The 12,928-nt window shown below is 45.1% G+C and overlaps 1 protein-coding gene across 2 annotated transcripts in view; it reads right to left on the reverse strand.

The window, feature by feature from the left end:
- Positions 1 to 3,201: 3,201 nt before the first annotated feature.
- Positions 3,202 to 12,928, reverse strand: part of LOC128744011 (E3 ubiquitin-protein ligase TRIP12) — a 73,519-nt gene continuing 63,792 nt past the window's right edge. For both annotated transcript variants that reach the window (XM_053840751.1, XM_053840750.1), the window contains exon 12: positions 3,202 to 5,141. In XM_053840751.1, the coding sequence (XP_053696726.1) occupies positions 4,678 to 5,141 (464 nt within the window). In that variant the 3' untranslated portion in view covers positions 3,202 to 4,677. The remainder of the gene's footprint in view (positions 5,142 to 12,928) is intronic.

Genomic DNA, 12,928 nt, shown 5'->3' on the forward strand with positions numbered 1-12,928 from the left:
ATTAAAAGCATATTTACAAAGAGTTTCGATATGGCTGATATGGGCGAACTTCATCATTTTCTCGGTATTAAGGTAGAGCGCGACCGAGCGAATGGTGTTATGAAGCTTTCTCAGTTGGGACTTATTGAAAAGATTCTAAAGAGGTTCGGCATGAGTGACTGTAAGTCGTGCAATACACCCGCTGAAGTGAGGTTGCAGTTACAACGATACGAAGGACAATGTGAGCAACCATACCGTGAACTCATAGGAAGCCTGATGTATCTTATGCTCGGAACAAGGCCGGATTTATGTTATATTGTTGGCTATTTATCGAGATTCCAGGATGCAGCAGGACCGGAGCACTGGAAGCACGCAAAACGAGTGTTACGATACCTTCAAGGTACTAAACGTTTTAAACTAGTATACAAAAGCAATGCCCATTCACCACCTGTAGTTGGTTTCGTCGATGCGGATTTTGCTAGTGATGAAAATGATCGAAAATGTGTCTCAGGATATCTACTGAAGGTTTTCAACTCTACCGTAGCTTGGTCTTCAAAGAAGCAAAACGCTGTAGCAATGTCGTCAACTGAAGCAGAATATATTGCTATGAGCAGCTGTGTAAGCGAAACATTATGGCTGTGTGGACTAATGACCGATGCAATGGAAGCTGAAAATATATATCCCGTACCGGTTTTCGAGGACAACCAAGGTGCAATAGCAATGGCGCAGAAGGAAGAAACAAAAAGGGCTAAACACATAGATGTTAAATATCATTTTGTACGAGAGGCTGTCGCTAAAAAGCAGATTCAACTGGTATACATAACAACACAACAACAAGAGGCGGATCTCTTAACGAAGGCTTTAGCATCACCTCAATTCCTGCACTTGCGGGATAAAATAGGATTAACTGAAATCAACTGAGAGGGGGTGTTGAAGAAACAAATCTAAGTAGCAGTCGATTTTATATTCATTTGTTCTTAAGGTCTGTTACCTAGATATTTTTCCTTAGTTACTAATAAACCACTGTTCAAGAAACATCATTTTCGTTATTCGTCCATAGATATAATAGGATACATTTCGTCGTCCTATGCATTTCTTTCTGCACGATGACCCAGATTCGGCTAAGTACCGTAACGTACCAGCGCGAGGCGCTTTAATTGTCAGCACATTTTTTTTGTGTTTCGTAACCACGGAAGGCAACGACGACCGCGAGGTGCGTTGGTTTCCGTGTGGCCGTGTAGAATTGGATACCCGAGCGGCTCCCGCGCTGCTCCGTACAAATTCTTAAGTCTCTGTAAATATGCGCAAGGGCGAGAGAGATTTCGCCCGCGCCAGAATTAAGTGAATTGAGTCACCCAAAGTGAACGTAGGGGAAGGGGAAAAAGAGAATCGTATAGAATTAAGCTTGGCACTCAGCGTGCAATAGAGTAGGACGGATAGAGTTAGGGTTAACCCTCTCTGTCCCATGGTAGCACAGGTGCTCCCTGACTTCCGATACTAAAATTGGCCGATAAAATTTTTGAGGCATTCAAATATGGATATTTTGATTTCGTAACGTAGTAAAAACATTGTTTTACAAGCTATATAATTGCGTTTGACGAATTGCTAATTAATAGCTTTTTTACATGATCAAAAACTGTAAACCACCGAAACACCCCTGGGACAGAGAGGGTTAAGACAAAACTCAGCGGCTGAGACAAAACTTAGCTGCTGAGAAGCACTCAGCGCAGAGAGCAACCACTCGAACCTGAGGGCCCGTGAGCTGGCCAACGTCCTAGTACGGGCATGTGATACCACTATGCCCAGGACGGGGCAGCCAACGAACGGTCGTAGCTCAGTATACTGGTGGAGTGATACCATTGCCCAGCTCCGCTCCAGCAGCTCCAGGTGCCACAGAGTGAGAAGGCTAGCACAGAGGGCCCGGACCGATGCAGATGCTGAAGCTCGGGAGGTCGAACTTAGAGCAGCCAGGTTGGCGCTCAACAAGGAGGTTAGGCGTAGCAAGAAATTCTGTTTTCAGGATCTATGCCGCGACGCGGATTCGAACCCCTGGGGCGGTGCATACCAGGTGCTGAGTCATCGTGGAAGGGCTCTTTCCGCAACAGGATCCAGTTTGGTGGCCTCCGACCCCGTACGGTCAATCGAATGATGTCCCCATTCCGGTCGCGAATGAGGAACTCATCGTAATTGCCAGGGGTTTAAAAACAAAGAAAGCAAGCGCCCGGCCCTGACGGGATTCCGAATGAGGCACTCAAAGCGGTGATCCAAGCATATCCCGATATTTAGAAAGACGCTTCAGAACTGCCCAGAAGCATGCGAATTTCCAGACAAATGGAAAGTCCAAAGATTGGTACCGCTACCGAAGCCGGGGAAACCACCTGGTGATCCCTCGTCGTACAGGCCAATTTGCCTATTGGACACGTTAGGTAAATTACTAAAGCGGGTAATCTTAAACAGGCTGACGCCTGTGGTGGAGAGTAATGTCGGACTGGTAAGCATGCAGTTTGGTTTCCGTAAGGGGAAGCCCACTGTAGACGCCATCAAGTCCGTCATAGAGAACGGCCCTCTCTAGCCTATGAGACAGAAAAGACGAAGCGACAGGTATTGTGCCATAGTCACAATCGACGTCAAAACGCGTTTAACAGTTAGCTGGGGTGCAACCGCGCTAGCGCGGCATAGGATGAGGATACCGGATTATCTATGCAGGTTGCTTAAAAGTTACTTCGAGAACCTGACGCTAGTGTACGACACGGCTGATGAAGCGAAAATGTCCAAAGTGACGATTGGACAGCGTAGAAGAGGCAGACCCATAGGCTCATGGCGACGCATCATAGCCAACGACATCCGGGGATGACATTGCGATTCTCGTTTCTAGTGATTTTGGTTCGTTTCGCCCATTCGTTTAACGTGGTCGAAACGAACAAAAATCACTCGAAACGAGAATCGCAATGTGACCCCAGGCTGTAGACGAGAATCTGTCCTGGCGACAGGTTAAACCCATGGCTGGTAATCGTCTTTCAACTTTGCCATAGTAAAAAAACCAACTGAAACTGTTCTCTGGTAACACGTTCTCATTTGCTGGTTCTGTAGTGGGCGAGGGAATGCCCTCCTAAAGCATTTATATATACATTTGTTAAATGAAGTTAAGTTTAAGTCCAGCAGGATTTCTTTCGTTCGATCTCGCACCAATCAACACTTCTGCTTCAATTAATTTATGATTATTATTGTTGTTATCATTATCGTTACGCTTATCGTATTCAATGTTGTTCTCAATACACGCCGCTCTATCTCTCTCTCTCTTTTGCCACACAATCACTGTCAAAACGCATCACGCACAGAGCAGACCAGGTGGCCAATCACACGCAATTTCAGTTTGAAACTATAAGATTTGATGTGCTTCGTATCTCCTAAACTCAATCAATCAATCAATCAATCGGCCAGCGTTTCGGTGTTGTTGTTGTTGTTGTTTGTATGGGATATTGAAAACGCTGCAATCACATTCACTCTCCGCCGTTAGGGTTTTGCAACCGCTCATTTGCCTACCAACCTCTGCCAACTCTCTTCGGGCATTCTGTTCTGTTACAATTAATGCTTGCTAACTGCTTGATTTTGTATATTATTTACGGTACATTTTATAAGATACATGTTTTTAGATTTCAGTTTGCCAATATTTTACTATATTTTCTGTTGGTATTGATTTGTGGTTTTTCCAGAAAAAATAAAACAAGATATAATACACACTTTTTTAATGCTCGAAACATCGCCTGACCTTTCTTTCGCGATTGTTTATTGATATTTGCTTTGAATCATATTCCACGTCCATTTATTACCTTAGTTCGGATGACCATCTATCCATGTACGTTGCGATTAATAAGGGTAGAGTTAAAGGAAAGCTAAACGTATAGAGATAAAACTGCTATGGCTTTGTGACATAGGCAATTCTCGTTCTCTGGCTTTACCAGCATAAATTGTTTGACAGCTTCAGCCACTGAAGGGGGAGAAGAAAGTGAAAGGGATCTTCAGAGCCGTATGATAGCTTCTTTTTTATTTATTAGTTTTTTTTACATTGCACTGTGGCATTTCTATGCTCCTATCGCACGCTATCTGTGCCACACTCCCTCAACAAAAATAGAACTAGAACTAAAAAGAAAATCAATTTCCATTTGTAATAGGTAAAAACAAACAAAATATAAACAGCCTGATGATCGCGTAAAAGAAAAAAAAAACAATCTAAGAAAATTATGAATTTCTGCTCTACCGGTGGGACATCGCATTGTTTTCTTATCCTTCTCGTTACAATCATTACCCGTCTGAGTCAAACAGTCGCCATAGTTAAGATTGAAGACTAAATCGAAAACAATCGGAAGGAATCGGTGTCCTTCTCTTCCAAAATCAATATTATCAGGCTTTTGTAACATAACGTCTCTCTTCTCTGCTCTATTTACACATTCGCGTTCAAATATTGGATTCACTTCACTAGTTTTATTTGGTTAAAACAAACGGTATTGCGCATTTCAGTTAGTGCAGGTGTGTTCTCTATAATACACGAGGACCCCAACGAATAGCATTTCACGAAACATCGAATCATCATCCAATTCGGTATAAATTATGATAAACAAAACGAAAAAATACGCACTGCGACTAGCATTAAACCCACTCTCCCCAGTACCGGCACCGGTTCTTCTTCGATTGTCCAACTTAGGATAGATGGAAACTCATGCTGCCTTCGCTGGCCGCCAGCTTCAGCTTCTGGCGCATCGTTTCCCGGCTCGAGTACTCCGGCAGTTTGAGATAGTTGACGCAGGTCATCACCGAAGGCAGATACTCGTCCGGATCCTGGTTGCCGTCCATCTTCTTGCGTACGATCGTAAGCGGCGGGGTCAGCGCCTTGAACCCGCCGGTCGGCAAACGCGGACTGCCGGTGACGAACTGCAGAAACAGGCGCTGCTCCTCCCGGTTGTAAGCGCTCAGAATGTCGTAGAAGAACTGAATGGCCTGGGAGTCCTGCGTGAAACCGTGATCCGTTCGGCAGCACTCGGCCAACATGCGCATGTCCCAGCGGGTATGCGACAAGCTGCCCAGCCCGGAACCGCAGAACACGTTCTCCATCTCTTCCGGGTAGAACATACGCAGCCGGTTCACCGGGAACACCGAGTCGAATCCTGCAAAACGAAGCGGAGAATAAATTAACGGTTAGTACACATATTTTCTATCATTTCCTGTTCAAGCATTCGCCTCGATTCTTCATTCCGATCAGAAACGTCTCGATCGACGTGTGTTACAGCATCATACGCTGTATTCTTTGATCCGTATCCGTTGAACTCTGTTGCTAAGCAGTTTATAAACCGTAGTGGTCCCAAATTGCTCCCTCGTGGCACACCAGAGATATCGTAAAATAGAGTAGGTGTCCTAGCTCATACCTCATACTTTGATTGCGCTTCATTTAACTAACAATTTTTAAGTAAGTTTTAAGGATTACGCAGTTTTTTTACCGCAAATGTTGAGAATTTAACTGTTTTTTTATGCGAATGTCGGAATTTACAGGTTTTTCAGGTTCGCTATTATTCAACTGGTTGAGATCGTATCTCAAAATAGAACTCAATTTGTAAAACTTCATGGCAACAAATCTTGTCCATTCACCGTACACTCAGGAGTACCGCAAGGTGGCCACTTGGGACCTTTACTGTTTGCGATTCTAATGAACAAATTACCTGAAGCTAAAATTGGACGAAATTTCAATGATTCGCATTGCCTCAAATGCTTGTATTATGCTCTGGTTCGGCCACTGCTTGAAACCTGTAGTATTGTATGGTGTCCTCAGCAGTTCATGGAACCTGCGCATCGAACGAGTACAAAGGAAATTCATTCGGCTTGCCCTGCGACATCTACCATGGCGTCATCCCGAGATAATCGCTAGATTATCGACGAAAAACGCACCAGGCAGTATTCGTGGCCAAAGTCATCAACGGTGAAATCGATTCCCCCAGTCTGTTATCTCTATTGGATTTTCGTGCTTCGCAACGGACTCTACGTTCCACCGGCTTACTGCAAACTCCATTCCGCCGTACCGTCTTTGGATGTAATGAACCCGTTTTTTTTTCCATGTGTGGACTCATTACTGCGACCAGTATAGTTGATCTATTGTAATATCGCCCGGGTGTTTGCTGTATGACCTGCACTGCATTTCTTTTTGCTATAATCGCTATTGAGTGAGCGATATGCTTATTAAATTTTATGCGTGCTTGCGTGTATTGGGGTTTACCCTTCCTTCAAAGCTTAATCTACTTTACCCACTTATTCCTCGCTGCCAGCACTATCCCATATTATAGCCGTCCCTGGCGAGGACTCATTCGTACCTCTGACCAGTACACTTAACTATAGGAGGGACATTTGCACTGTTAAGAGGCTTCAGAAGGTAAATATAGAATTCAGCACGAAGGAAGGGTAAATAGAGGGGCCTGAGAATAAACCCATGCTAAAGTCACTTGACATCGAGAATGGCTTGATTCTACTAAGATTCGAACCCACGACCACTCGCTTGTCAAAGCAGACTCGGTAACCTTGAATGAACCCGTTACTGCATGTGTTAGAGCATTTTCTAAAGTGGAAGAATTGTTTAAATCGTATAAGTTTGTACAAAGGTTAAGAAGCACCAATGTTTTACAGAAACCATTCATGTAGACTCTAGTCAGATGAAGTAATAAATAATAAATAAATAAATAAATGTTACCCGCGTGTGAAGCTAGGGCGTAAATTGAAGGAAAGAACAAGTAAAGCAAAATCGCCAGCTGTATATCCTACTCAGGCTTGTGAGTTGTTGACAGTGCTCGCGCTTCATGAGTGGGCTGCACAGAACGACGCTACGAGGATGTGTGCTCGCGTGTGTGTCGGCGTTGCACCCAACAACAGCGGTTGTTTGTATCATATCTACCGAATTTCGCTAGATTTACGTTAACATTTTTTTAGGCGGTGCCTGTGCTCGTAATTTCCATTTGCACTCCGCTAAAAATCGTCCGCAGCACACCCAACAGCGAACAGCGTCACAACTCTTCAGGTCCATAAAAACCACCGATCCAATTAGGGTTTTCTACATAAGGTGGCAGCAAATTCACCTAAACCGTAGCATTTTGCGAAGGGCGTAGTCGGTTTGTTTTCCTGCTTGAGTGCACTGCTCGAACTCGTACATTGTTATACCTGGAGACCCAAGCAACAAGTAAGCACCTTGATGGTAAATTCCGCTTTGGAAACTTGACCTTCTATTTTTTATTCGTTTACCCGCTAGCTGTTAAAATACAGCACAATGGCGGGGTTAGTGCTACGCTCCTATTGATTCTAACAGCCTCTCTCAATCGAAATTCGAACATGCGACGACTGGCTTGATAGACCATCATTGTCGTATCTGGAGACCAATTGGGAGGTGTTGCTTCGAGATCGTTTACTACTTTTTGACCATCCCCGTTAACGATTACCGTCTGTGCGAGACGCACGTTTTTTTCCTCTTAGTCTCTGCTTACCAGGCAGATATTTTAACTTCGACGTGTTTACTTTTAGGCAAATCCGCTTTCGTTTTCAGTCCATCGTAGATTGCCTCCGCCACCACCACCATGGAGATTGCTGTGGCAATAGTATCGAGGTCAGCTGTGATCCCAAAGAGCCCCAGCTGGTATCGATCGACTGTATCGTATGTTGCCTTAAAGGCGATAAGTGAGTGATATAGGTGAATGTTTGTATTCCCAACGTTCTTTTTTTGCAAGATATCCGATGGCGGAGATTTGGTCTGCAGTGGCGCGGGCTTCCATGAAGCTTGTTTGATAATTCGCTACGAAACCTCGGGCAATTCGTAACAGTTGGCATAAAAAAATCTGGTAACACTTTGCAGTCAGCCTTTACCAGAGTTTTACCACGATAATTTCACCTGTTAAGGGGACCTCCATTTTGTAGATGATCCAAACAATTTCTTCCTTCCATTTCTTTTCCTCCTCCTAAATATTAAAAACTATTCAGGTAAGTTAGTATGTAGTATTTTTCTGCTGTGTCTTATCCAGTAACTCTATTGCTCTTTAGAAGTCCTATCCATCAACTGATTCAACTTGTCAACCACCTCCTGTTCAGTTATCATCCTCGTCTGTGCAGACTTTGGTAAATTTTGGTGCATATCCCGCATGAAATTGATTCACTCTTTCATAAAATTTGCGCTGTGGTCGTTTTTCCCTTGAGTTTCGTGCTCCTCGGTATTCGACCAAGTTCTCCCTTATGAAAATGCGTTCTCCTCTTCATTACTCGATCGTCAAACCAGTCATTTTCTGTATTGGTGGACTTTTGGCCTGTTGCTGCCCAGCGTGTTCTACACCATCCGTCTTTGAGGCGCCTAACTCATTTGGAAGTCAGATTACGGAACGCTGCCTGATGTTCAGTCGAGTCGAGATGTATAGTAGCTATGCACACACTAACACTATTCGTAATTTTGAATAACCTAAAACAGCTACTTAAAGGATAACAGTCTCGTCAACGGCTCTCACAGCGACATTTGAGCGGCACTCTTCAATGGTGCCGGTGATTCCGGGTTGCACCGAGAATGGTACGAGGTCCCAGTTGTGCGTGTGGGTGTAAAATCCACATAGTTGTCGATACCATGGACGGCCCTGACCTCCCCGTGCCCTCGAGGCATTCCAGTAAGCGATCAGCAGTTGTTCTAGTTCGGCATGCGAGGTCAGTGTGCGGGGTTTCCAAAATTCTTTGTCAAACAAACAGCTAAACCTTCCAAAATTCTATCAAATCCACAATTACTACCATAATGGCGGTGGCCAATATTGCGGAAGCATGAAATAGGGAAGACATGAAATAGACAACTAAGATCATCAGTATCCTGGTATCCTCAAGCCGTTACTTCCTTAAAAATATTCTACCAAAATGTTCGTGGATTAAGAACCAGATCCAGAAGAATCGCCGGTTGGTACCTTAAGGCTCCCATCAGAGGCGAGTATTTATGCGATAATTCTGTTCTTACTGCCCTAAGTGATTCCGTATTGCAGTGTGACGTTGATAATGCGCATGACATCACTCTCTATGTACGCTCTATGTCTAATGTACGCGGAATGAGGACAAAAATTGACGAATTTTTCTTGACGACTCATGAGTGTGATCTTGACGTAATATTTTTAACGGAGACTGGACCAGACGACCGCATCGACTCGTCACAATTATTCGGCACGTCTTATAATGTTTTCCGCTGCGACCGTAATCCACGCAACAGAGACAAATCCAGCTTCGGAGGTGTACTTATTGCCATGGCACAATGCTACTCTAGTTCGATTGCCGAATCTACTCACAGCGCCCACTTAGAACAAGTTTGCGTTAATGCTACTGTCCGTGGCAAACAGCTGTTGCTTTGCTGCCTGTACATTCCGCCGGATAAAAGTTCCAGCATCGACATTGTCGATAGCCACGTTTCGTCTTTTTGTGAGCTGTGGGACAAATGTACTGATCGGGGCTCGCTTCTGGTGTGCGGCGATTTTAGTCAGCCTCGCATTGAATGGGGATCGGATGGAAGTCAAAATGTATCCACAGCGCATCTGCCCTGTGCCAGAGCCGCTTTGATCGATGGTATGAATTTACTGAACCTTACACAAGCGAACACAGAGCGAAATCATCTCGGACGCATATTAGACCTGGTATTTTGCACTTCTGGATGCTTATTGTCAATCGATCGTTGTGTTACCCCGCTGCTGCCTGTCGACCCTCACCACCCACCGCTTGTGATGTCGTTGCCTATCTGTGATAATAGGACCGCTCCGGCTCTGTTTGATTAAACCGGCTTCACCTGCGTGGGGCACTCCGTATCTTAGGCAGTTGAAGAGGGAACGCAACCGAGCACAGCGTGCACATCGTAAACGTAAAACAACGCTGATACAGCGCAACTTTAAACGTTCCAGTGCTGAATATCGTTGTTTGAATGCGGTTCTTTATAAATCCTATGTACTGCGTGTGCAAACCGATCTCCGCAAACAACCGAATTTTTTTGGAATTTCGTTAATTCGAAAAGGAAATGCTCCTCCATTCCTTCTCACGTGTGCCTTGACGGAATTGATGCTACATCCGTTCCTGAATCTTGTGAGCTGTTCGCAAACTTTTTCTCATCTGTGTTCGCCAATGAAACAGCGTTTAATCAAGATGCACAAACCGCTGCTTCATACGTTCCAGCTGATTTGGTCAACTTGAATGTGTTTTGAGATTACTGCTGACATGATAACCGCTGCAAAAAAATGAAGCGTTCCTTCTCTGCGGGACCTGATGGCATCCCAGCTGTAGTTTTGAATCGCTGTATTGTGCCGTTGGTCGTTCCTTTACGCATTATTTTTAACAAATCTTTCTAACAAGCTAAATTCCCGAATATTTGGAAGGAGTCGTTTATGTTTCCAGTGTATAAAGCAGGCGACCGCCGGAACGTTAGAAACTATCGCGGAATTACTTATTTGTCTGCCGCGTCAAAATTGTTCGAAATAATTGTTAGCAGTATGATGTTGTCTCGTACAAACAAACTACATATCTTCAGCTCAGCATGGCTTCATGCCTGGTCGTTCCGTTTGTACGAATTTAATGGAGTTTACCTCTACCTGTATCTCGCAAATAGAGAATATGAAGCAAGTGGACGCAATCTACACGGACTTGAAGGCAGTCCTTGTATTGTGCTCTGGTTCGGCCACTGCTTGAAACCTGTAGTATTGTATGGTGTCCTCAGCAGTTAACATGGAACCTGCGCATCGAACGAGTACAAAGGAAATTCATTCGGCTTGCCCTGCGACATCTACCATGGCGTCATCCCGAGATAATCGCTAGATTATCGACGAAAAACGCACCAGGCAGTATTCGTGGCCAAAGTCATCAACGGTGAAATCGATTCCCCCAGTCTGTTATCTCTATTGGATTTTCGTGCTTCGCAACGGACTCTACGTTCCACCGGCTTACTGCAAACTCCATTCCACCGTACCGTCTTTGGATGTAATGAACCCGTTACTGCATGTGTTAGAGCATTTTCTAAAGTGGAAGAATTGTTTAAATCGTATAAGTTTGTACAAAGGTTAAGAAGCACCAATGTTTTACAGAAACCATTCATGTAGACTCTAGTCAGATGAAGTAATAAATAATAAATAAATAAATAAATGTTACCCGCGTGTGAAGCTAGGGCGTAAATTGAAGGAAAGAACAAGTAAAGCAAAATCGCCAGCTGTATATCCTACTCAGGCTTGTGAGTTGTTGACAGTGCTCGCGCTTCATGAGTGGGCTGCGCAGAACGACGCTACGAGGATGTGTGCTCGCGTGTGTGTCGGCGTTGCACCCAGCAACAGCGGTTGTTTGTATCATATCTACCGAATTTCGCTAGATTTACGTTAACATTTTTTAGGCGGTGCCTGTGCTCGTAATTTCCATTTGCACTCCGCTAAAAATCGTCCGCAGCACACCCAACAGCGAACAGCGTCACAACTCTTCAGGTCCATAAAAAACCACCGATCCAATAAGGGTTTTCTACATAAGGTGGCAGCAAATTCACCTTAACCGTAGCGTTTTGTGAAGGGCGTAGTCGGCCCGTTTGTTTTCCTACTTGAATGCATTGCTCAAACTCGTACATTGTTATACCCGGAGACCCAAGCAAAAAGTAAGCACCTTGGTGGTAAATTCCGCTTTGGGAACTTGACCTTCTATTTTTTATTCGTTTCCCCGCTAGCTGTTAAAATACAGCACAATGGCGGGGTTAGTGCTACGCTCCTATTGATTCTAACAGCCTCTCTCAATCGAAATTCGAACATGCGACGCTTGATAGACCATCATTGTCGTATCTGGAGACCAACTGGGAGGTGTTGCTTCGAGTTCGTTTATACTAGTTTTTGATCATCCCCGTTAACGATTACCGTCTGCGCGAGGCGCATGTTTTTTCCTCTTCTTCTTCAGCAGTATAGAGCCGGGGTGGCTCGTGCTGTTTCAAGCACTCGTCTCCATTCAACTCGGTCTTGGGCCACTCGTCGCCAATTTCCTAGTCGTCTCAGAAGTCGCAAATCGCTTTCGACCTGGTCGAGCCATCGTGCACGTTGGGCCCCCCCTGTTCCTGGTGCCGGTGGGGTTGTTGAAGAGGACTATTTTCGTCGCACTGTCGTCCGGCATCCTTACGACGTGTCCGGCCCACCGTAGCCTGCTAACTTTCGCTAGATGTACGATGGGAGTCTCCCCAAGCAGTGCCTGTAGCTCGTGATTCATACGCCTCCGCCACTCTTCGCTTTCAGTTTGTACTCCGCCAAATATCGTCCGCAGCACTTTCTGCTCAAACACGGCAAGGGCGCGTATGTCCTCCGTAAGCAGCGTCACGGCTTCAAGTCCATAAAGAACTACCGGTCTAATAATGGTTTTGTACATTGTTAGCTTCGTGCGGCGGCGTATGCTTCCTGATCGTAGCGTTTTACGAAGGGCAAAGTAGGCCCGATTTCCCGCTTGGATGCGCCGCTGAATCTCCTTACTAGTGTTGTCCGCGGTCACCAGCGATCCCAAATACACGAACTCTTCTACCACTTCTAGTTCGTCGCCGTCAACGGTTACCGTCCGTGGGAGGCGCACATTTGTTTCCTTTGAGTCTCTTCCTTTCATGTATTTGGTCTTCGACGCATTTATTTTTAGCCCAATTCTCCTAGACTCCGCTTTCAGTCTGGCGTAGATTGCCTCCGCCGTCGCAAAGTTCCTGGCAATGATATCGAAGTCATCTGCAAGGCCTAGAAGTTGGCTACTCTTGGTAAAAATCGTGCCTCTCGTTTCGATGCCCGCTCGTCGGATCACCCCCTCAAGAGCGATGTTGAACAGCATGCAGGATAGACCGTCACCTTGTCTCAACCCTCGTCGCGTCTCGAAGGGACTCGAGTGTCCCAGAGATGCGTACGAAACACATCACTCGATCCAATGTAGCTCT

Source organism: Sabethes cyaneus, chromosome 3 (genome assembly GCF_943734655.1).
Source record: "Sabethes cyaneus chromosome 3, idSabCyanKW18_F2, whole genome shotgun sequence".
In the NCBI taxonomy this organism is placed as follows: domain Eukaryota; kingdom Metazoa; phylum Arthropoda; class Insecta; order Diptera; family Culicidae; genus Sabethes; species Sabethes cyaneus.